The 26,274-nt window shown below is 43.9% G+C and overlaps 1 protein-coding gene across 1 annotated transcript in view; it reads left to right on the top strand.

Moving 5' to 3' along the window:
- Nucleotides 1-17,138: 17,138 nt before the first annotated feature.
- The window catches only part of SORCS3 (sortilin related VPS10 domain containing receptor 3), a 900,280-nt gene continuing 891,144 nt past the window's right edge, over nucleotides 17,139-26,274 (top strand). The window contains exon 1 of the mRNA XM_060242676.1: nucleotides 17,139-17,891. Coding sequence (XP_060098659.1) covers nucleotides 17,139-17,891 — 753 coding nt within the window. The remainder of the gene's footprint in view (nucleotides 17,892-26,274) is intronic.

Below are 26,274 nucleotides of genomic sequence, written 5' to 3'. Positions count from 1 at the left end.
CCAGGACAGATCCTTGAGGCATTCCACTTGTCACTCTTCTCCTAGAGGATGAGGAACCATTCACAAACACTCTTTGGGTACAATCTGTCAACCAATTACAGATCCACCTAAGGGTAACAGGATCCAAACCACATTTTACCAACTTGTCAACAAGGATAGTATGCGGAACCTTATCAAAAGCCTTACTGAAATCAAGATAAACTTCATTCATGGCCTTTTGACCCCACTGTGGACAGCTTCCCCCTCCTGCCTGAAGGTACTCTTCTTGTATCTAATGGAAGTTGGCTGTAACCTGTGAAAGTTTATGCCACAGAAAATGTTAAGAGATTGTCTTTTTTATTTTTTTCTATAAGAAAGATATATCTTTGGAATCTGCTACTTTATAATATTGTGTGTGTGTGTGTCTTATATTATTTTGAAATCTTAATTTTTATTGTGCTGTGACAATGAATTGTTGCCCCAAACAATGCATGGGTGGGTGAGGGGCTGGAGACAACATTGTGGAGGAGATTCTTCTACAGTCTGTTAGCAGGGAGCCCTACGTGTGTAGACATTTATTAGCCAAAACCTTCTGCACACTTTGAGTGATGAGTGAGACAGCTCTGGAGTTGAAACGGATTCTGAACTCCCCTACAGCCAGGTACTAGTGGATTCCTTTAATTGTTTTTAATCCATTCTGCTTCTCCTCCACTCTTGTTAAATGTGTTCTCTTTTACCTGAGAGGTACAATTTTTTCTCCCTGTGTACCTGCTGTGCTTCTCTTTTCTAGGAGGCCCTTCTTAAGTGAGAAAAGAAATAGCCTGAGGTGGAAATCTTTAAAAGGCTGTGTTTGTCATATGAGACAAAACAACACATTGTAGTGGAAGGTTGAAATGTCTCCTGGCAAACTCTGCCATCAAAGCTAGGAGAGCGCAGCTTGGATGTAATACCTCCTAACTTGCCAAGAAATTCTGCCTTCACAGGGAAAATGTTCTTTTGAATCTAGTTTCACCAGAGAATAGGAAACAAAAACAAAAAATCACACCCTTCTAGGTATATTTCAGATAATTTGGGGAAGCTAAAAGACATTTTATTAAACAATGTGGGATGATGAATGTAGATAGGGTCAGTTTTTAAATAGCATTCACCCACCTGTGTTGGACCATCTGATACTTCATTCCTCACAGCACCTCAACCCACTTAGAATGAACTATATTCTTGTAGAGTGGGTTGTAAAGCATAAAAATCCAGCCATTTTAGGGATTTCTTTTCATATTTTCCTTTTCTCATCTTCTAAAAGATTTTATATTTGTGCCTATCAGTGGAAATGTTTGTATGTATTGTGGCCTTAATTGGCATTAATACAGGAAACTCTGTTCTGCCTATAATATCTGAATATCCCTCATTTCAGATCAGACCGTGGTTGCAGTTGCTATGTGCAGGAGTGTCTCAGATTAGAGATTTTTTGTACAGAAGGTATATATATATAAAAGCCTAACATCCAGGCATTTTCCAGCTCTCCCATTGGCTGTGGTGCATACCACATCCTCTACCCCGACTACTGCCGGCTCCAGGACAGACAAGGATTGGGCCTAGGATTGGGCCACTGGGGAAACTGCTAGGCAGTAGCTATTCCTAGGCAATTAAGTTTGTTTCTGCTAGTAAAATGAAACCAACATTGATTCTTTCACTAAAAGGTGGGAAGGGGCCCTTCCTAGGCCTCTTTTGTCCTTTGAGGGAGAACTCATTGGGCCCAGTCCTCACAAAGGTTGCCAGTTCCAGATTGGTGGGAAATTCCTGGAGATTTTGTGGTAGAGTTTGAATAGGGCACGATTTGGGGAGGGGAGAGGCCTCCTGAATATAATGTCATAGAGTCCACCCTCCAGAGCAGTTATTTTCTCCAGGGGCAGACAGACCTGTTGTCTGCAGTTCAGTTGTGATACAAAGAGGTCTTCAGGCTCCACCTGGAGGTTGGTTGCACTAGGTCTGGCTGCTTTCTACTTCTGCTGGGAAGGAAATAGCATTGCCAATTCCTGAAGACTTGAGGGGTGGATCTGGAGAGGTAATTTGTTGTGTACAGGGTTCCATGAGCTCTGGTGCTCCTACAGTGGCTCAGTGGAGCCACCATGCTGTAACTGTAATAAAAGATGCTGATCACTATAGCTTGGAACTTAGCTTGGGACTTGCATAACAATGGGAACAGGATCCTAGTTCCTGTGCTCCCCAGACCTATCGTGGTTTCCCCTGATGGTTTAAACAGGCCAATGGCTCGTCAGTGCAGGAGCCAGATGTGTATATAGTTGGCCAGTAGGTCCCGTGTTTCAGTTCAGTTCAGTTACCACCATGCTGTAACTGTAATAAAAGATGCTGATCACTATAGCTTGGGACTTAGCTTGGGACTTGCATAACAATGGGAACAGGATCCTAGTTCCTGTGCTCCCCAGACCTATCGTGGTTTCCCCTGATGGTTTAAACAGGCCAATGGCTCGTCAGTGCAGGAGCTAGATGTGTATATAGTTGGCCAGTAGGTCCCGTGTTTCAGTTCAGTTCAGTTACCACCATGCTGTAACTGTAATAAAAGATGCTGATCACTATACTGAGCATCAGGACTTTTTTTGAGCAGAAATGCACAGGCACTCAGTTCTGGCTGGCTTGACATCAGTGGGTGAGGCCTAGTAAGCAAATGAGTTTCTGCTGGGCTTTTTCTGCAAAAAAAAAAGTTCTGCCGAGCATTCTCCTCTGTATTGAACCCAGTATGTAACATAATTCATTGTGTAAGGTGGCTTGTGGGTACATATTAGCATATCTTGTAATGACTGAGAGTAAAGGGAGCAAAATAAAGGCAGAACTAGGAAAAATCAGTCTCTAATATGAAATTGATGTTTGACAAATTACGTAGTTCTAATGCAATATTGTGTATGCCACTCTTCTTGCAGTCTCTCCATTCTTGTTGGAAGCCCTTTATGTACCATGATATCAGATTAAGGGCCAGTTTAATTCTAGTAGTGACCAAATTCTAGTAGTGATACTTTTCATGGATCAGTGCAATTCTTGACACATTTTGAAGAGGACATGTGAATCCTTGACCCTGAATCCTTGTCCTTGAATCCCTGATCCAGAATGCCACTCATACTTCCTGTGCCAGGAAAGCTACTAAAACCAAGCTATTTAAGGATGGTTCTTTGACAACCAGAGTGGTGGGATTGCCTCTTCCATGTAGCTACCTCCCATAGTTATATGCTGGAGAGAGTCTGCTTCACAAGTGTTTACATTATAGAGTCCATTGGCTTCTAGGGATAGGAGCTGTAGTTATCACATGAAGTAACCACATAGTATGATCCTCCCACATGCCTTCAACTTTGCATACATTACTGGAATAGAACTGTGGAAAGTATGTGCAGCCAATCACTTCTAACATGATATAAGAACACCACCACAGAAGCACAATATTGAGTCAGTGCTAGTGACTAGTGCTAGTGAGGCAGAGCAAGTGTGGTGTAGAGATTAAGGTGCTGGACTGACCTTGAGGAGACCTATGACTGAATACTCCATCTTCATGAAACTTACAGGGTGTTCTTGGGTCAATCATTTTTTCTTAGCCTACCCTAACTCACAGGTTTTTTTTAAATGAGAATATGGCAGAAGGGAGAACTGTGCGTACCATTCTGAGCTTCTTGATAGAAACATGGAATAAAAACGTAAATAAGTCAAATGCTTTGCTACTTTTTAGCCTTTGCACAAATCCATTCAGTCCAAAGTACCAACATGTCAGTGTTTGCGTTGGCCTAACTTCCATTCTCTGGCTGTATCTGCATGCTGTTCCATTAACAGGAGGCAGTGAAGGGAAGCTTCCATATAACAAACATGTGTCAGTGATTTTTGAATGCCCATGGCATGATTAGTAAATGAAAAAAAATATCATAATGTTTTGCTTATAAGTAGTTGCAATTGGTTGGTCCTTCAAAACTATTTGCATACTATTATAACAGTCATGAAAGGAAGATCAGCGTTATTAATATGTCTGTATTGCAGAAGGGGTGTTGAGGTTGAGAAACAATGACTAACTGCAGGCTGCCTAGGCTGAACTGGCAAGCAAAGTTCTGGATCAAGCTCTTTAGCTGCTGCTCAGCATCCATTCATGGACCATTTCCAGCTATACGTTTATGATTTTGCAGTAACACCCCTTACCGTTAAAAGGATAATGAAGTCTCAGCTGAAACCAGATTCAGATTTAGGCTTTGCTGTGTATACACAGTTTCAAATCTGCAATGAAAAATAAAAAGGTGATTGAGTAACAAGGACATGACTTGTTTGTTTAAACCACTCCTGGTTAACCCAGAAGTAGGCTCTGTGCTCATGATGAATAGATCCCATCTGTGTTCTGCACCTCCTCACATTAAATTGTCCATAAAACGATGCACACAACATAAACACTACAGGAAGCGCAGAACTTCCAGCTCTAAATGAAAATCCATATTAAATCCCCAATGCTCCTGTGTGCTTTCTTGTTGTGCAAAACCTCTAGCATATTCTGTCTCTCTCTCACTTTCGTATTAGAACATGAAAAAATAGTGGTGTGCATATGTGTGTGTGTGTGTGTGTGCACCCTAAATTTGTTGTTTCTGTGCACAATTAATCAGGCTACTCCACTGGAATTAATCAAGGGTTGACCCTCTCTCCTTCTCATAGAAATTTAGTACTATTCATACATTTCTGGGTATTATGCATTTTAAGCCATGCTTATGCATGCCTTGATTATATCTGGGATATTGGATGACCTTCCTGTTAGGGAATTCTGTTTGAAAATCTATTTCTTTATCTCAAACAGTGCGATGGATCACTGGATCAAATAATCATTGACATGAAAGCAAAAAACATATTTATTTCTACAGGGAAAGGGTACTGGGAGGTGAAAATAACAAACACTATAGAATTACATCCTCACACGAGAAGATCTTAATGGAAGACCACTTCCTCCTTCTTCTTGAACTCTCTGCCTGAACAAAGGAAGACACCTGACTAACTGACCAAACAGACAAAACAGGTTTTCCCGCTTCTAGACCTTGATTGACAGCAGTCAATATCTTCTTCCCAGGTCATGCAGACAATAGGGAATCAGGCACAGTGCTAACCCTATAATGACTGGAACTTTAGAACATTACAAAGGACATACAGATACACATATTTCCAACACTTCCAACCATGAGGATTTACAGTTGAGACAGAGGAGAGAGTTTAAGTTCAAGTCTGGTGTTTTTTTTACAGCATTTATATGGCCAAGAGTAGAGTTGAGAGTGAAAGGTGAGGAACTGGGGAGGGTTTTTTTCTCTGAAACAAATCATGGTGGGGGGGCCATGATTGGTCTTTTTAAATATTTGAAGAGCTGTCACTCAGAGGAGGACAGGGAACTGTTCCTGTTGGCAGCAGATGAGAGGACTCCTAATAATGGGTTTAAATTAAAGGTGGAAAGGTACTGGCTGGATATTAGGAAACACTTTACAGTAAGAGTTGTTCAACAGTGGAATCATTTACCTAGGGAGGTGGTGAGCTCCCCGTCACTGGCAGTCTTTAAGCAGCAGCTGGACAAACACTTGTCAGGGATTCTTTAAGCTGATCCTGCATTGGACAGGGGGTTGAATTAGATGGCCTGTATGGCCCCTTCCAACTCTGTGATTCTATGATTCTATGTGGAGAAGAGACGGATACTCAACACAGTAGCCTCAATGGAAGAGCAGGGGAGAATGGGGATCCGACAAGCAGCTGAGATGCTTTAAAACTTCTGCTGCCTGGAAATTTAGCCCTGTGAATACCGTTTAGACTGTTTAAAAAGCTTGCTCACCCAACCAGGCTAACCAACTGTGAGTGAGGTCAGCTGGGGATGGGAAGCAGGGCAGAATCAGTAGGCACATGAGCAATTAAGTGCTCTGCCCCTGCATGCCCATTATATTCTTGAAAATGCAGGATTGACAACATGTTCAGAATCCTGCAAACTGTAGTACTTTATGAGAAAGATAGCAAGTTTCTTTTTTCATATATATATTGCTCACAGACCATTTGGTCATAAGCAAATGGCAACGAAATACAAAATTAATCAATAATACAGATTTTGCAAAATAAGCATTTAGAATCAGCAAAGTGCACAATATAAAACGTAGCAAGTTTCTAGCTCTCATGTTTGTGAGGAAGAAATCTTGAAATTATATTATGAGCAGTGTCTACTTTTTGCTTTAAAGAGAATGGAATCCAGAGACTGAGCAAAGCCTCCAGTTATCAGGGATAGAACATCATCACTCTACACATTGCACTGTTCCCCTCCCCCATGCAATATGTTTACAGCCCATAATGTTCCACTGGTTATATTCTTGTCTATTATAGCAGTGCCTAGCAAAATAAAGCTCCCAGGATTAAGAGCTGGTCTCAGATAGGGTTTATAGGCATGATTGCCAGCTTGGGGGAGGAGGCTTCCACCCAGTCAAACTGCACAGGGGCAAAGATACAGGAGACTGGCTTTTCCCTAAATGCCTGGTAAATTTGCCATGAGGTTTGCAGGAATCCTGCTAAATGTGTTTCATACTGGAAAGCCTTCACATGTTTATCCCTTTACCTTCTTTTCAATTACCCTTTCATCCTGGATTTCCTTTAGTGTTGCTTGCTTTCACTATCTTGAATTCCTGCTTCTGATCTACCTTTTGCCTCCTTTTAACATTCTTACCTGCCGTAAAGATCTGCACAGGCATCTGTTGCCTCTGCACTTTTATACCTTACCTCAAGGGAAAGATCAATTAAAAACCACCATGATCCAAAACAAAGCAGTGGATATTTGCAGCTGGCAAAGGATTAAGATAGATTATGCCAAGGATCATAGCAGGGATTAGGGTTGGTTGTAATGGATATTGTGATGGATTAATAATTGCTATTCTTGGAAACATATTGTAGCAAATCCATGGCCATCTAAGCATTTCATAGTTGTTGCTCCAGTGTTCAAGCAAGCCCCATTAGCAGCAAGTTTAGAAGTCAGTACTTTCTTTTCAATTTGAGTTTTAAAAAGGGGAGGAGGGTTACTTTTAGAAGCACATGATTTGAATGGTAAACATCTGTACTCAGTTCACATCAGTAATCATGATCAGTGCTGACAACCCCCGAGTGCCCTTTCCTTCATTGTGTACACTTCACATACATGTGAAACATCCTTTTTTTGATGTGGACCCACAGAACTGTACATGCACATATGTGACAAGTGTGTTTCTCCACTTCCATCCAAAACACATACAACAAAGGCTGTATCTCTTTAACTTTGCCCAGCAATCCTTTCCTGGCCTTAGCTTGCTGTGTCGCTCCTGTGTCTGATGCTCCTCTGCCCTATTCTGTATACTTAAGTATCAGCCCCATCATCATCTTACCTGTCTATTGTTCTTCGCAAACCCTTTGGACAGGCACCATATCACTTTGACTGTCTGTGTACCATTGTAGATGAGGGAGGGGGATGTCTCATAGAGGGGTCTTGGTTAGCTCAGCCCTAGTGACAGACTAAATGAAAGCCAAACAAAAGAATAAAGCAACTGTGTAGCCAAAAGAAATCACTTAGTATCTTAAACAAGTTTATTTGAAAAACTTTCTATAACAAAAGTGTCCTACGCAGTTCAAAGTGCCAAAAGGCACCACATAAATAGTCTTGAAGTCCAAAAACTTGTAAAAAACCACTAAGGTGTGGTCAAACCAAGGCTGTTTCAAACATGAACGGAATTCCGGTGGAAACATATTCAGAGGATGCCTGTGACGCGGTGTACTGCAGCACTCCGTTTGCCTTGAGCGTGAGCCACTAGAAATGTTTTCCTAAATGCAGTACAGAGAAGGATGTTTTCATTGATTTGCTCTTGAAAAAGCTGAAACTGCCTTCAGGCGGTTGTTCGAAACGCTCAGCAAGTCAAGTTGACGAACGCGTTGAGAGCTTCTACACATTTATCTTCGTGCTTTGGAAGGTGGAGAGGAGGGAGAAGGAGTGCTGCAGTATGCCGTGGCATCCTCCGAATACGTTTCCTCCGTTCTGTTCATGTTTGAAACAGCCTTGGTTTGACCACACCTTAGTGGATTTTACAAGTTTTTGTACTTCAAGACAATTTTTGTGGTGCCTTTTGGCACTTTGAACTGCTTAGGACACGTTTGTATAGAAAGTTTTTCAAGTAAACTTGTTTAAGATACTAAGTGATTTGTTTTGGCTACACAGTTGCTTTATTGTTTTGTTTGGAATCTTCTACTGTGTTCTACTTTATTTGTGTTTATAAATGAAAACCAGCTGAAGAGGATATTTATAATACTCCTGCTATGCATCAATGCATACGTTCTGTGTTCTCCTTTGGCCATTCTGCCATATGGTTATAGCTGTTAGCTTTATAGTAAAGAAAAGGTACCACCTTCATCAAATGGGTCAGTAGTGCCCTAGAATTTCTTAGGGCCTGGTCTCCAAAGGCCTTACAGCCTGATCCTAATAAAGTTTATTCAGACGCAAGTCCTGTTGAATGCAGTAGAACCTTCCCCCCAGTATGTGTACTCAGAATTGCAGCCTTAGCCGAACAGACACAACTTCTAGTTTCTCAAGACATGCTTTCTCATAGATGTTCGTTGACTCATTCCTGAGAATTGGTTCACAGCTGCCAGAAGGGTGATAAGTTTGGGATGGTCCCATTCAGGTTGTCTGAGGTAAGATGAACTTGAAGCAGAAGCTGCAGTGGTAGCTCCAGACTCTCATGATGATAAGTGACAAGCATTACGAGCATTTCCTATGGCAGGGGTAGCCAACGGTAGCTCTCCAGGTGTTTTTTTGCCTACCACTCCCATCAGCCCCAGCTATTGGCCATGCTTGCTGGGGCTGGTGGGAGTTGTAGGCAAAAAACATCTGGAGAGCTACTGTTGGCCACTCCTGTCCTATGGCATACTTTTGCTACTGGCTTGCTGCTGCTGCTGCTGCTATGGAGGTAGCTGACATCTGGAAGTGCCCTTAAATTATACATATTCAATATGGAGCTGAAGATAATCATGCCAATTCATTCTGGCCTGCAAAGGCAGCATGGTGGCACCATCCCTTGGCCACTTCTGCACTAGTTCTAGTAATGTATGCAGCCTGACTCAATTGGGCAGATGTCATTAGTGAGATATGATCCTCAAATATGTGACAAGCATTATGAGCATTTCCTATGATAAGTGACAAGCATTATCAATGGTAGATGGTACTGAACATATGAAGCTGCCTTATACTGTGTCATACCATTCATCTATCAAGGTTACTTCTTCTGTCTGTTCTGGTAGCAGCTCCCTAGGGTCTCAGCAAGCAGAGCTCTGTCTACCACTTGATCCTTATAAACAGAAATGCTAGGGATTGAACCTTGGAGCTTTGGCAAATAAAGTGGAATGGATGCCGTACTGCTGAGCCACAGCTAGGGCTGCCAAATGCCTGGAGGAAAAAAATGTCCTGTCCCTTGAATGGAGGATTAATGGGATGTTATTTACTGTGTGATATTAATTATCCTCATGCCATGAAAAGATTTATTTGACCATTTTGACACAATAAACCTCTATTAAAGGAACATGTTATTTTTCTCCAGTCCTCTTGGCAACCTGTATCACTGTTCCTCTCAAAGGTACAATCCCAGACTTGTCCAGGAGCAGACACCATACTGGGAAGTGTCATGGGGAGAACAACAAACACACAATCTATAATATGATGGCCCTCAGTGACTCAATTCCGCCCTTTGAAAATTATTGGAGTTCAGATAACTTAGGCAAGTTCAATAGATATGTTGTCTGCAGTGTTTGACATCTGGTCCATATACACCAGTCACTTGACAGACAAGCACCTGTAGTTCTCAGCTGTCTTTAATTTGGGGAAGATGTGAAGTATTAGAGCTCCTAATTATCACATGGTGCCTTGTATTTCCCCTCCCTGTCTACATAACTGCAATCTATCAGCACATCTTACTCCATTCACATGGCTGCTTTCCTGCAGTGAGTGGGAAGGTGTCCCAAGAAAAAAGGAACCTGCTTCTTGAGTGCCAGCACGATATGTTACTGAGTGCATGGGAAACTGAATACGTGCTAATCGCCGTAATCATAGTATATCTTTCATGGTAAAAGAAAAGAATGCCCTGTTAGAAATAAATATTTACACATTTTCTCAAATTAGGCTTTTTCTCCTGGGAATTGATCTGTTTTGCAATCTTGTGTATGTAAAAATGCCCTGGAGGCCAGCCAGCACATTTGGATAATTGGGTATTCGGATAAACAAAAGTACTGCTTTGCTTGCAAGCTATATTAACATGCAAACAGGATACAAATTCCAGACGGGTAGCCATATAAATCTGTTATAGCAGAGCAAGAAAAAGTCTTGTGGCAGATTAAAAATAAACTGTTATATTATAGCATGAACTGTGGTTGGCCACTGCATCTGATGAAGAGCGTAGATCACCAAATCTTATGCCATACTAAATTGGTTACTCCTGAAGATGTTGCAAAACTTTTTCTTATGCTAATAGTATTATCTCTCTAAATTTGGACAAGTACATTTCTAGATTATTTGAAGTCAGAAAACAGGGATTTAGGACAACATATAGCACTATTAAAATTCTTTTAAGTGAGAACTGGCCTTATTAAAATGATCCCATTGTTCAAGTGCAAACTGCTATATCAAAAAACATTATTTCAGAGTTCAGGATGTTTATTTGTCCTCCTAACTTACTTTTTACTTGCAACCACCATCTTGTTCTTTGCTCGTGACATATCTGATTTCTAACTGGGGTAATTTTAGATGGTATTTTTCAGACTAATTACACTTTTGGAGGAACTTGGTTGGCCATCTCAGTGTTACATTATGTCATAGCTTCGTGACTTCACGTGGGAGTACTTTAATTTACACTCCTGCTTTTAATGACACAATGTTATGGCTTTGCAAGGGGTGGGAAGAAGCTCTGATGGAGCATTTATGCCATTCTTATTCTCCCATATCTCTCAATCCACCCACTTTCCCCTCTTGTGCTTGTGGAGTGCTTCCAGCATAAGGGTTCAGCCAGCAATTGCTTTCATTGGTGAAATGGTGTCTGAATGCTAGTGTCTCTGTGTTTGTGGGTTTCTTAGAGGTAGTTGGTTGGCTCCTATGCGAACAGAATGTTGAACTAGATCCAGTATTGCTCTTATGTTGTTACATTCAACATGGCAGCATATTTTTGAGCTCTGCTGGCATGAGAGGCTTAAGGATTGATCCTAGAAGAGTTCTGAGTGTTAGAGAATAAACTCAAATATACCATTTTTAAGTGGAGTGAGTTCCCATGTCTGAGTCAATGAGTAATGTACATGTGTGAGAAATGCCATCTATGACTCATCTATGACATTATCTGCTCAGAGAAAGGCTGCCTGTTACTTAGCCTGCTGTGTTCTGTGAGCTCAGAACTGCTTACAGCAATATCCACAAATGTTCCCCAAAGCACTCACAATATAAATAATTTACAATAGTTTAATATTAGTCTGAGAAGAGCTCAACCCCCTGCAGGGTGGGGATAATGTTGCTGGAGCTCTGCTCAAAAGGTAAATGGGTTTTGGTCCTTTCTCTTAGGCAGCATCACCAATGGTCAATGCAACTCATCCAAAAAGATGCAACAGAATGGAATGGGATAGGATGGACTGGGAGGGAGACAAGGTTCAGTCCCAGGTATGATGGTGCCTCTGTAGATGGGGTAGATGAGTCTTCATTCCCATGATGATAACCACAGTATGTATTGGCAACAGATGGAATGTGTCAGAACTTTGTGGGGCTCCATACTATGGATCATGGTATTAAAGGGCTATTGGGCTTTGTGTCTGCCTGCATACAACTTCACTTATCTTGGAAATGTAATCCAGTGTGACAAGATTAAGAAAATGGCAGGGTTACAAAACCTTCAACAGGTAGAAGATAGGTAGAAATCAATAAGAGCAACTTTTTCTATCCTTGCATCCCACAGTGAGGAAAAGGTTGGGGAAAAGCTTCACATGCTGAATAATGCAGTTTCAATCCACTTTAGCAACTGTTTGCAAGTGGATTTTGTAATTTCACACAGTAGAATCTCATTGCAAAGTGCATTGAAAATGGATTGAAGGTGCCTTATTCAGTGTGCGTGAAAGTGCCCCAGGCTGTTAATATTGCATCTCATGCAGTAGTTAGAGGCAGGGTTATTACATAAGAAAAAGGCAGTATTTCTAATTGTCAGTGGTTACACAGTGGTGAGACAATAGGTATCCTGCATATGTGCGGAAGTACACTTGTTTTCTTCATTAATATGGCTATCAATCCAAACTACTTCCGTGTTGCTATCTCAGTTTGGTGTAGTGGTTAAGTGTGCAGACTCTTATCTGGGAGAACCGGGTTTGATTCGCCACTCCTCCACTTGCACCTGCTAGCATGGCCTTGGGTCAGCCATAACTCTGGCAGAGGTTGTCCTTGAAAGGGCAGCTGCTGTGAGAGCCCTCTCCAGCCCCACCCACCTCACAGTGGGGGAGGAAGGTAAAGGAGATTGTGAGCCGCTCTGAGACTCTTCGGAGTGGAGGGCGGGATATAAATCCAATATCTTCTTCTTCAACAGAAAAATGAGGAGCAACATGTAAGAGAAATGGCTCCCTCTAAATACTGAAACTTTGTTTAATGTAGTACTTCATGGGCTAGGCCAGCTTCCCATCCAAAATGTCTAATGAGTTGTGGCCAATCAGAGGAGCTCCTCATCGTGAGGCAGGAGAAGAGTCACACAGTAGTCTGGGGAATGCTAGGTTTCCCCTGAAAGAAACTACTGTTTCCATGAGGCAGTGCAAGAACATACATTTTCAGAGTATTGTCCATCTGGATAATTTGCTTGGCTTTTCTTCACCAAATATTAGGTCATGCAGAGATACAGAGATAACACAAGCTATGTTGCTCCTAGTCTCCTCTGGTATTAATCATGCAAGTTTAAAGGAGTTTGGCAGAAGATTGGGGGTATCAGAAAGTCTTTCTGAAGTCTCATGATGCCAGTTGAGAATGCATATGAGCATATTGTTCCAGATCCAAGCAATTTGTCTCTCTTTGCAATAAATGAACACTGAATCAGACAGCTGTAAGGAATAGAGGGAGACACCTCACAACTGGAAGTTACTAACTGGGAAATATTTCTATATGGGGGTCTTAAAATGTGGCCAAAAAAGTAGACCGTCTTTCTCACCCCTTGAAATGTTATGGCTGCGGGGGAGAGGAGCCACTGTGGGAAAGCAGTATGAGAACATGCATGCATAATCAGCTTTGAGGGGGGGCATGGCTCAGCATATGCATACTGTTTTAACACAAGTGAACAGTTTGCTTAATATTCAGCAGTGCCGATTGGAATGCATATAGGTTATGAGTCAAGCTAGTGGGCGATCTCATACCTGTTTCTAGATCTTTCTGGATCCTTTGAAATGTCAGTGACAGTGAAAGAAGTGATAGTGCAGATGATAAAGTGAGGCGGTGCTCATTGAGAAAGATCAGAAGGTAGAGAAGAGATCCATAGAAGGGTTAAAAAATCATATTCCAGTCCTAAAGCTGAATATGTGTATTATTGTGTACTGTTTGGGAGTAAATCCTATGAACTGCATAGAAGTGAATTTGGATTAATCCTTTTTTCAGAGTAATTCTGTGAGATTTATTTAAGTGTTCCAAGTAAATGTGTGTAGCGTTTTAATCTAGTGGATTACAGTTCTACTTGTACTTGTAAGGTGACCAGTGGAGGCTTCTTATTCAGTGTCAGTAAATTTAATGAGTGGAAATGGTCAGTTGAAGCTTTTCATGGCATGAAACTAAATAACATCAATAGCTATTTGTGGACAGATCAAGCTGATACTAAAGAAACAGCTAGAGTTTAAAAAAACCTGGCAACCCTCAGGTGTGCGGCTTCACATCCACCATGTTGAATAAGGGAAAAGACATTCATAAAACAACATGTATGCATGCCCCACTGATATTTTTAAAAGGTTTGTTGAGAATCTGAGCTAGAGCTGGTGGTACTACACCAGTATAAGAATGCAAGCAGTGCTTGCAGGGCTCATTCACTGACTGCTACATTTAGGCACTGAGAATCACACAGTGAGGGAGAAATTAGTGGTGAAGGCAGACTGGCTATCTAGTGGGGTTGCTATTTAGGCAGCAGTTGCCCAATTGTAATTGTTGCACCTCCTCATTAGGCTTGGGTTGTGTGCAAGGGGGAAGGATGAAGAGAACTCCTTGCAGCACCTGTTTCTGAACAGGTTAATGAAAAAGGGGGACCTGGTTCAGTGGATGAAAGAAAACAAGTGACAAACATGGTGACTTTTAGTTCTTTCAGAGTGGGGGATAAGAAGGAAGAGTTATTGGGAGGAATTCAGAATGAATTTTGGGTAGTATTGAGGGGAGGCAGAATTCCAGGTAATTCTGGGAAGAAAATGCATTGAGAGAGAGACCTGGACCAGACACTGCAAAGAATACTGTTCAACACAGATGAGCTCTTCAGTAAGTGCTCATGTATTTGTGCCCTAAGTTGATGGCTATCACAGTTGGTGGCAGTGAAGTCTGGAAATTAGGTAGTGTGTGAAGAAGCAATGGGGGCTGAATGGCTACCTGAAGCTGCTGGAATTCAGTTCTCACTTCACCTCCCTCTAGTGCATGTGGGGATTTGCATGGGAAAGAGTAATTCAGAGAATGTCTTGCATCAAACGTTGGATCAAAGGACTGGTACTAATTGATAATAAGGGAAATAAATGGTGCTTGAGTTTCAAATCCCCCCTCCCCTTCTCAGCTTGTTGCAATGGGGAAGTCCCTTGTCTCCATCCAGCAGGCACCCTGTTACCAGCTTGGACCTTAACCAGCATAGGGGGGGCGGAGGCACTGTTTGTCCCCAGCATTTTCCTTTCTTAAGGTTGCTAACTGCTTGGAGAAAAAAAATGATTAGTCCATTTAATTAAGGCTAAATGAGATGCTGTTTACCTCCATTTCATGAAAAGCTTCAACTGTCCATTTCCACAGTTTAAGCTTCTGTTAAAGGAACCAGGTGCCTTTATTTTTTATTAGACCTGTTGGCAACTGTGGGCATACTGCCTCTGAACAGGGCACTTCCACTTAGCTCTCTCTCTTCGTTTATGGAGGCTGCTTTGATCAGAGGACCTTGAGATGGTGCTGAGAGGCAATGAGAGTGGGCATTGCATGTTCATAAGGAGGCATTGCCTTTTCTACATGCGGCAGGTCCCTCCCCTTGAAATCAGAGGGATCTACTTCTGACTAAGGCTGGTTCGCTTTCACTTGTTATTTTAAGTTATTTCCTGGCTGCAATCCCCGGGGGCGGGATGATGAAGGGAGAGAAGAAGAATGGATGATCCAGGAGAAGGGCAAAAGAAACCACTATAAAATAAATTATTGGACTTCCTGGAAGTGAAAACGGGCGATATGGGAGCGGGGAATCCACCTGCACTGAAACTGCCTTTCATCTGCCTGTTAACAGCCCGCACAGCGGATGTAGCTTCCCCGAGACTGAACGTGACCGCCTGACGCTCAAGGCAGGGCGCAGAAAAGTCGCCGTTCTGTCTCTCGTCCTCATCCCCTCCCCCATTCAAGCGGAGAAGTGAAGCCTTTAGAAGCTCTCCCTGGAATCTGCGACGGAGGACAGAGATCCCGCTCCTCAGGAGCTGCCCAGGTGTTTGGTGACGATGCGAAGGGCTATTTTTATTTATTTATCTATTTACAAAACAACCCTGACTTTGGAGAGGACGGGTTCTTTCGCGGGAAGGGAGGTTTCTGTAGAACTGCAACCACGAGAACTCTAGAAACGATGTATTTAAATACAGATACACTTTATTGACCTGCCCTGCACATACAGACCCTATGTTGCGCTGCATAGGAAAACCCACCTGTTCTATGCCCCCCCTTTTTTCTTGAGCACTTCCGGTTATTTGGTTTGTTTCTTTGCTATTGTTTCTTATTTAAGATCCACCCGCCCCGCCCGGCAATTAGTTTATCCCTTTCCTGGCCTTTTTTTGCATCCCGAAGTCCAGGCAGACTTCGTCTTTCATTGGTCACTTGTAGCTCCGCGGGAAGGACGGCGCTACTCGACTCGGAGCCGCGAGGCAGAATTGTGTGGGGCTCCCGCCAAGGTCCACCAGCGCAACTGCAGTCCTATGCTGACTGCTTACTCGGGCTTAAAGCCCATTCAATTCAGTAGCACTTGCTTCCGAGTAAAGGTCTTTAGGCTCGGGCTGCTGACGTGCCTGGGAGCGGCGGAGATGCTCGCGAAGAATTCTTATATCGCCTTCGCATCCACAAACCGCCGGGAATCCGGAACTCGGATCCTATCTAAGCCTGCAGAATAATTCCTATTGAAACTAACGGGATTGATTCCAAATACGCCAGAGCGGAGGTTCCTTGCCTTCTCTCTCTCTCTCTCACGCGCGCGCACACACGACTGTTACTTCAGTGATTTACGTAGTAGAGACTTGTCAAAGCGGGGGAGCTAGAGGAGATCCTTTGCTGGGCGCCGCTGCTGGGAAACCTTTCGCGCCGGCTGTGCCGGCTTATTTCCAGCTCCGGTTTCGCGTCCATTCATCCACCAGGCGAGGAGAAAACCCCCTCCGGGCTTCTCTTTGGCTGTTGTTGTTTTGCTGCCCACGCCCGCCGCTGTAGTTCCTCCCCCGGCTGGCCGCACCGAGAGACCCACACCGAGGCGCGCGCACGCACACACACCCGTCCGGATGCCGCTGGAAGTGCCGCGTGGTTGGTGACTCGCCTGGTATATTTCACCCGTCGCGTTTGGCTCGGGCGCAGCAGCTCCTCCCCTTGGTGGTGCTATCCTCTGACTTGATCAAGTCCTCGAACGTGAACCGTTTCACTGAAAAGCACTTTTTTTTTCCAAAAAAGAAAAAAAAAAAGACAAGACACACAGAGAGAAAATCTACCAACAGTGAAAGAGCAGAATCCAACTACAGGAGTTTGGTATTTTTTAAAAATTAAATACAAACTGCTCGGCATCTCAGAGGCTGAGAAAAAGGTGGAAGAAGAGACCTTTGGCTGCGAAATAAGACTAATCCAGGCGGCTGTCCCCTCCCTCCTCCTCCTCCTCCTCCTGCTGCCCGGGATCCCCCTCGAAGCCCTTCAGGTCTCTCTGCAAGGCATGGAGAGAGGCGCTGGCTGGTCCTCCGGCTGCTGCTGCTGCTACATCGCTTGGATCGCCTCGGCATGGCTTTTGCTCGGCGCTTGGCGCCTCACCGGCGCTGAGATAACTTGCCGGTCTTGCTTCTCGGCACCTCCGTCTCCGGCATCTTTTCGGGTGAAGCTGCTGCAGCAGCCCTCGCCGCTGGAGGTTCCTCGGGGAGCGTCTCTCGGGCCAAGCGGCGGCGAGGAAGGGCCAAGCCGGCAGGAGAAAGCCTGCGGAGGATGGGGCAAAGGGGAGGAGGGAGAAGCCGTGGCCGGGCTCCAGGAGGCTCGGAGCTTGGGAAGGGGTCAGCCAGCGGCCGGGGGTGGCTCCTCGGGGGGGCCCGGGCGGAGCCGCCAGCCGGGCCGATCTGGCCACCTGCGGGGCAGCGGAGGAGCCTTGGCTCTTGGCGAGCAGGAGGCGCAACTGTTGCCCGCAGGTGCCGGACGCCGGGCAGCCACGCCGGGCGGCCCCCCTCGAGCGCCGCGGGCCAAGAGGAGCAGCGACGAGCAGCAGCAGCGGCCTTTTGCCCCGGGGCAGCTGGGGGCCGCGTCCTTCGCGGATGGCCAGAAGGCGACCCGGGCGCAAGGGCGAGGCTCGAAGGAGGAAGGGCGGCTGGGCAGGCTGCGGGGCGGCGGCGACGAGCTGAAACTGACCAGCACGACCTTCGCCCTCACCGGCGACGCGGCCCACAACCAAGCCATGGTGCACTGGTCCGGCTACAACAGCAGCGTGAGTCGCCGCGGGCGCGGAGGGCGAGCAGAGACACCCCGCGGCGGCCTCGGCCAGAAGGCGCTGCTTTGGCTGTCTGGGGGGGGGGGGGGAGAAAAGTTTGGGGCTGGGGGGGAAGTACTGTCCGGAGGGGGGGCGCCTCAGGGGCCACAGAAGAGCTGCCCGAAGCCGTCTAAGCGCTGAGCTGGGCTGGCGACCAGGGACGCCCCAGAGAGCCCCGCTCTGCCTCCCTTTCGTGAGCGGGAGTTAAGAAATGCAAGACGAGCTGCAGGAAGAAAGTTGGATCTACCGACTTGTCAGTTTAGCGCTTGTTCTCTCTCTCCGCCCCCCCGGCCGCCGCTCCGTTTGCTGCATGTCTCTTTTGGTCGTGCAGAAGACGCTTCGGCACTCTTGCATTAGAAAACGAATAACGCGGGGTAGGAGGGGCTGCGGGCGGGGGGGGGCAGTCTGTTCTCTCGGGAGAGGCCCCGCGTTTGGCTTATGAAGAGGTGGAAGAGCCACAGGCGTAGCTCGCACATTCGCGCCCCCGCCCCGAAATGCCACAAGAGAGGAGGAAACTCCGGGAAGCTCCATTTATCATCCATATATTAATCAAGGGCAGTTCCAGACCTTCCCCGCGTCCCTGCCCCCGCACAATGTAGGAGATCCATAAAACGAGTTGAGGCATCCCTGAAAGTTTGCATTGAATTGAAGCTCTCGATAGATATATTTTTCCTGGAACTAAGTTTTATCAAAAGGTGGCGCCCTTGAAGTTTTATTCTGACTAGCTGCGCAGGATGTAGCTTTATTACAGGAATGTGTCTGCTGGATAGAGCAATGAAAGGGACATTGTTAGGTTAGGGACACTTCGCTAGCTGGCGTCTCGCTTTATAATGGTCCTTGAACGGCCATAAGAAAGACTTCTAGTTTTGTTTTATTTTGATGGAAGAAATGGTAAAGCCTGCTCTCCCATGAAGGCTGGAAGCAATCCAACTTCTCTTTAGGGGGCTGGGGACAGCGTGTTGGCCACACTGTTCTCATTACTGTCTCCTTATTTATTGGTGTTTTTTTTTTTCCATATTCTACAACCAGGTACAGAACAATTAGAAGCTCAAAACAGAATGTGTGGCTCTGAAAAATGTGTTTCCCAGTCAGTTAGAATTAACACTTTACCCTCCATTTTATTGGCCCTTTACCACCCAATCCTTTCATGTCTAGGCTGCCCGCTAGAATGTGGGGAGGGATATGTTTACAGTTTGGTCATACTTTATGATCTGGAAGTTTGATCCTTGCTGGATTATATTCATTTACTTAGCAATAGGTATTGTAACATGAACATAGATGCACATTGATTTTTGATTGGGACACACTATGGTGCCTCTGTAGTTATTTGAAATGAAAGAAATCATTACTGCCCTTAAAAATGTGTCAAATCTTGGAGTGTTGTAGAATCCTAATGTTTTCAAACAACAACCTTGGTCTATTTAGTCAGCTATTCCTGCTTTCTCGTCTTGAGCATTAGATGCTTAGTGTTCCACCAAAAGAGCTAAGTTGCTGGTATGGATTTTCAATACTTTTTTCAATTGCCTGTAACAAGTGTTCAAAATGGCCCTGATACTTTGATGCAATAAGGATTTTGCTTTTCCAAAGGTAGGTGAATCTCAGAAAAGGATGTAATTTCTTTCTTATAGTAGTGTCATTCAAAACCTTATTTTATGCTAGATAATTCTCATTAACAGTGGTTAGATGGTCTAGTGCAGTGTAGTAGCGTTCTGCTTTTTCTTAATAGCGACGGATAGAAAGATTTGGCTGCAAAATCACATTAGCAGGTATCTTTCAGATGTGGAATGAACTGGATAACTGGGGTGTTTGTGGGAAGTGAAGCAAGTCATCATGTTATTAAATAAGTGATATCCATCCAGGTTCTGGGAAGACTTACATTTTTTCTTCCTTTCTCATAGGAGAAAGCACATGCTCTGGCTCCTGACTAATTAGCTTTATTTTTAAAAGCCTGCCACCACTGTGAACCTACAGGGAAAGTCAAATGCTAAACTTGACTTTGCCTTCAAGGGGGAAAAATATCTGAGATAGTAGCATCAGGCCTTTTCCTCCTCACTGCTGCAGTCTTGCTTCTACCCAATTTGACAGTGGACTTGATTGTGGTGTAAGGAGGTCAAGCAATTGGCCTAAGGGTGCACAGTGAAATGGTGATTTGGGCTCACATTAGAGCTCAAAGCTATTACAGGCCTGACTGCAAGTCTTTTATTACTGCTTGCTGCCTGGGAACCTGTTTCCTGAACACAAAGATGATGCAGAGTTTTTGAGAGGAATGGGGTGTGTGGGGGAAGCTACAGTGGCAACATCCCTTCACTGTGTTGCTTCTCTTTTGCTCTCAGGACAGGTTTCCAGTTCTCAGTTTATTCAGCTAATGAACACATATGGGCTATATCCACACTGGTGTTTTCTTTAAAAAAAGATTTGACAAAGTCTCCCTCTTGCTTTTAGTAATAGAAACTGGCAAAAGTGGTGGTTTTGTATACATTTAATTCTAGTATAGAAATCTCTCCTGGGGCTTTAAAACCCTGCCCGATAGGAGAGAAAATAGTGGATTTTCTTTTAAAAAGCTAATGGAAGGTACAAGGCTGCATGTTGTTACAGGGAAACAAGCAGCTCCAATGCAGAATTTAAACGCATTTAAAAACCAAAATAAGGAATCATACTTGATAAAAGAATGTTGGATCATAAGTCATTTGCAAATTAAGCTAAGAAGTTGGATGATTGTGTTAGGGACAGGAAGTATGTGTGTGTGTGAATGAATGAATGTAGGCAAATCCCTTAAATTTTTTCACTCCTGTTTGCTGGGTATAACAAAGAGACTGCTGCTTCAGCACCGCAGTGGGGGGCTATGGAGCAGCATCCACTCCTGCTCTAATAAGACATTTATTTGAAATTATTTAAGCCTCATGCTCAGTTTTTCTCAACACATGTCTCAACCTGAGGATGGCTTTGGAGAGAACAAGAAGTTAACTTTAAAAGATAGAAGATGATAGTTTAGTAGCACGCTTGTGGTGATCATATTGAAACATCAGATACACATGATGGTCCCTTCTGGTGTGCAGAGTGGCTGTATCTTTTTAACTATACAAGAGGACACTGGGATTTTCTAGTACAAAGGAATGAACTGTTAGCCTCTCATCTCCTGCTTTTGTTATGTGTTTTGGCGGTGTGGCTTTAGTGGTTAGAGTGTTGTACTATGATCTGAGACACTTTGGCTGTGATCACACACACAAAATAATACACTTTCAGTCCACTTCCAATACACTTTCCAACTGGATTTCATTGTGTGAACTGGCAAAATCCAGTTGGAAAGTGCAATGAAAGTGTATTGAAAGTGCATTATTTCATATGTGTGATCACAGCCCCAGATTCAAATCCTCTTTCTGCTATGGAAGCTCACTGGGTGACCTCAGGTCAATCACAGACGTTTAGCCTAACCTATCCCATTTGCTTTGGGATCACATTGGGGAGAAAGTTAAAGTATAAATGAAGTAAATGTGTAATAGTTTCTGTTCATTTGTGTTCAGCTTCCTTTTCTTCTGCCAAGTTCCTCTTCTAGTTCCATTTCTATTTCAAGGCTTTTCTTAGCCTTGTTTTACTCCTCCACTGTCAACCCATTCTCTCTTTTCTCAGTATTAGTTTCTGGTCCATTTCCCCTCTTCCTGTGTTGTATTTCAGCAGCCTTCGTATATTACATTACATGATAAAATCCAAGCCTTTTCACTAGTTGCAAAGTGGCCCTCAAAGCAAAGGGAAATCTAGGTTAGGGGTGTCAAACTCATTTGTTATGACTGCTGGATCTGACATAAATCAGACTTTGTCAGGCCGGGCCATGTGTGCTGTAAAATGTAATGGCAGGTACTGTAGCAAAGTGCATAAACACAATTAAAGCATGTTTTACTTAAAATAAAACATGCTTAAAACATTAGCACACTTGCAATATTTTGTTTAACAGTCTCTGATAACTGACACCTCTTGCTCTGAATTATTGCATCAAAATCTGAAGATGATGTCTGTGCTGTAGCAATTTTGAGTATGCTGTTCAGGTGTGTATCTGTAAGCTGCAAGCCTACTTTGGATTTATTGACATTCATTACAATGCTCAATGCCCTAGAACCCAGGGGAAAACATGAAACGGATTGACATTGTGAGCTTTTGTACATAAGTTGCTTTGTGTGCTGGTCAAGAACATGAGAAGGCACCATGACACAGACTGAGGGCTGTGTGTTTATCTACAAAACTAGAGTCTTCCTTAGAGAAATAACCGCGACTCCTATGAGGCAGTGCAAGAATAGAAAGAAAGACTGGATCAGGGTGACATGAATACAGTGCAAAAGAAATAGTCCACATTGCTTTCCTACTGAGAAAGGCTGGATTGGGAGGGGAACCCAGTTGCACTCTGGCAAAACCAGCTAAACACACACACACACAAACACACACAGAGTAGCAAGGCAAAAAAATCTCTTACCTTGAGTAAAACTTTATTTTAAGGTGCCTTTTGTATTTCTCCTATGCTATGCAGCCAAGCAAAGGAGCCTCCCGCTCATTCACTTTTCCCCCTCCCTCTTGTCCATGGGAGAGCTTGTCTCTGTAACTCTGCAGTGCAATTGAGAAAGCCTGGTACAGCTCAAGTTTCTATTGAGAGAACTCTAGCTGTGCCAGGCTCTCTTAATCACATAACAGAGCTACAGAGCCCAGCTCCTCCATGGACTGAGGCTCTTCCTCCCTCCCCCTCCCTTGGAGAAGAGGGAGGGGGGAAGAGGGAAAGAGCAAGAGGCTGCTTTTCTGGGCTGCATTGCACAGCAGAAATACCAAAATGATGATAGAAGGAGGCAGGAGTGGGAGAAGGAAGCAGATAATGGTCAGTTGCTGGTGGGCCTGATTGGAGCCCTTTGCGGGCTGGATCAGGCCAATGGGCTGCACATTTGACACCTCTGATATAGGCACAAATCTGAGTAGGTTAGGGTTGCCAACCACCATGGAGTGGCTGGAGATCTCCCACTATTATAACTGACTCCAAGTGAAAGAGATCAGTGTACTGGGAGAAAATGGCTGCTTTGGAAGGTGGACCCTATGGCATTATACCCAACTGAAGTCCCTCCTCAAACCCCACCTTCTTCCCCTCCCCAGACCCTGTCTTCCTCAGGCTCCACCTCCCCAAATTTCTAGGTATTTCCCAGCCTGGAGCTGGCAACCCTAATGCAAGTGCTAATTAAGTATTTCAAAGTTTATAATATGAGGTGGAAGTGTGCCAAAATCCTAATTATTCGTTTCCATGAAAGATAGTTGCTGTGAAAAGAAAGGAATAGCTATATGTTGCCAGAGGGCAGTTGGCCAAGGTTGTTCAACCATAAGGCTGTTCCAGTTAGGAGGGAGGTTCTTGTTGTTCCTGACTGGTCAAGAATGATCTTCTCCAACTTATCCTTCAGCCTTTACAGTCATGTAACTGAAAGGCCTGGAGTAATCACTTATAACCTTATTGGCAGGGGAATCCACATTCAAAACACTGGAGAACTGATTGAGGTATGGGGGAGAAGCTGTGTGGAAAGAAAGAAGGTATGTGTGTGTGGGGGGGGGGGGCTGAACATGCCTATGGTAAAGGAAGAATTCTCTCCAATGCTGAATGACCTTGCTTCATTGTCTTGCTGCTCTTTTCAGCATGTATATAAAAACAGGCAGCAGAAGTGATGCCCTTGCTCTTTACACATATGCATAAGCTGTAAATGTGCAAGAGAGTCCACAGTCTTTAGTGGGCAGTCACAGACACGCTGAGTTGCAGGGATACCCAGGATACAGCCCTTCATCTGTGCAGTCAGAAGTTCATTACAAAAGGCCATCATATATACTCTTATTAATATGGGAGTAGTCAGCACATATAGATAGAAAGTTTGTTCAAATTTTGCTGAAAATTGGAACCCTAGATGAATTGGTGAGCACATATATTTTTTCATTGCCCTAAATTTAAAACAGGAAAAGAAAATTTTCTGACAAAATGGTTATCAAAATTTTCACCCTTTTCTAAGCTTACAAGACTGTCTCTTGTAAACAGTCTCTGTCATGACTATATAGTAGATGTGGCAAATTTCTGTTTTACTGTACTTTTAAATTTGTAATTTTATGGGTGTATGGCTTATGAGCTTTTAAACCTAATAAATGATTGATCTTGCATAAGCTGTAAACTCTTCCAAAAAGAAGCATTTTTTTTTAAAAAAATGTTCTATAGGGGCTCAAATCCAACAGATGGGGCTCTGTAATTCATGTGTGGGTTCTGGCTTTTGGTTTGAGACCACTGATTTAACTTTACAGTTTAACTTCCTGGATAATTTACACACTTGAAATAAATGGCTACTGCTTCTATTTGAAGGAACTAGGGATGCCAGCCTCCAGGCGGGACCTGGGGATCCCCCAGAATTACATAATCTCCAGACTACAGAGATCGATTCCCCTGGAGAAAATTGATGCTTTGAAGGGTGGCATTGTACCCCACTGAGCTCCCTGTCTTGTCCAGGATCAACTCCCAAATCTTCAGGAATTTCCTAACCTGGATCTGGCAACCCTACTGTCCCATTCACCACTGGTGGCCCAGTGGGATCTGGCAACCCTAAAAGGATACTTCATTTTGTCAACAAGTATTTGATTCACAGGCTATGGATTAATGCCCACAGGAAGAAGTTTCTAAGAATTACCAATTTAGGAAAGTCTCCTTTTATATGACCCCAATGAGTTTGCAGAATTGCTGGCAGGGCAGTATGTATTGGTTTGTAATACCAATCTTCAGTATTTCTGTATGCCGTACATTTCACATGTATTATATAACCTTTTCTCTCAGAACTACCATTCAGCCATGATGACTGTTCTCATTGGATGTTAACGGTATTGAGATGGAAGAGGAACAATGTTCCCTTTAAGCTTCAGAGTCTTGTGAGCAAAAATTCTACTTTGTGAGCTACTGGCATTAAAGTTGTGAGCTACTGCATAAATTAGTGTGCTCTGGGGTCATCCTTCCTGAGCTAAGACAAAAATGTGTGACCTGGAGGCTAAAAATCTGTGAGCTAGCTCATGCTTACTCAGTTTAGAAGGAACACTGATGAGGAAGCCCTCTACTCTTTGAAATTAGATAGTTCTCTACCTTCTGTATATTGATACTTTTGATTATAAACATGCACTTCAACTGAAATTAAAAAGCGTATAGAAAACATTACTAGTTAGTTGAATAGAGATTCAGATTTTCAGCTACCTTTGTATCTTCTATAGCAGGGGTGGCCAACGGTAGCTCTCCAGATGTTTTTTGCCTACAACTCCTATCAGCCCCAGCCAGCATGGCCAATGGCTGGGGCCGATGGGAGTTGTAGGCAAAAAACATCTGGAGAGCTACTGTTGGCCACCCCTGTTCTATAGGGCTTCTGCATGAAAGATGTCAACAGAATGTGCTCAAACCCTGATTTTAGCTGTATTTGGAATGGAAATGTATTTCCCCCCATGAATGTGTACTTTGTCTCTAGATTCTCAGTCATTATGAATAGGCTCCATGGGTGTTGGGAGGGCATGAGGAATGTGGGAGTGGGGGAGACCTGAAATTTCAGAGTAGAAAAAAACTGTTCTGTAGGTGAACTTTTGTTTTTCTTCCTAGAAGAATATGGCTTGTTTTAAAGGGGTCGTTCTATGTTTGGCATTAGAAGGACAGTTCTAATGCCGGTTTGGTGTAGTGGTTAAGTGTGTAGACTCATCTGGGAAAACGGGGTTTGATCCCCCACTCCTCCACTTGTAGCTGCTGCAATGGCCTTGGGTCAGCCATAGCTCTTGCAAGAGTTGTCCTTGAAAGGGCAGCTTCTGGGAGAGCTCTCTCAGTCGCACCTACCTCACAGGGTGTTTGTTGTGGGCAGGGATGGATCTAGGAGGGGACAGAGGGGGGTGCTTGCCCCGGGCACCAACAGAGGGGGTGCGCCAAATTGGGTATGGAGTCCATTGTATTCTATGGGACCACAAGATAGAATGGTCCATAAGGGGGCGCCATTTTTTTAAATTTGCCCCCTCTCAAAAACGCGTAGATCTGGTCCTGGTTGTGGGGGAAGAAGTTAAAGGAGATTGTAAGCCACTCTGAGACTCTGATTCAGAGAGAAGGGCGGGGTATAAATCTGCGGTTGTCTTCTCATCCCAGGGTCCACAGGTCTTTGTACTCAGCAATGTACAACTTAGCAGAAATGATAGTGTGTGAATTAGGGAGGCTCAAATAACATATAAGTCTTCTTCAAATGGTGGTTTCTGTATTAGTATGCAAATAATGGCTGCTTCACACAGTGAAATGCATCAGGGTATGTATTGTGAGTAATTTTCAGCTGTTCATGTG

This window comes from Heteronotia binoei, chromosome 6, assembly GCF_032191835.1.
Source record: "Heteronotia binoei isolate CCM8104 ecotype False Entrance Well chromosome 6, APGP_CSIRO_Hbin_v1, whole genome shotgun sequence".
Lineage (NCBI taxonomy): Eukaryota > Metazoa > Chordata > Lepidosauria > Squamata > Gekkonidae > Heteronotia > Heteronotia binoei.
Note: the sequence above shows the minus strand (reverse complement) of the source record. Positions and strands in the feature narration are given on the sequence as shown.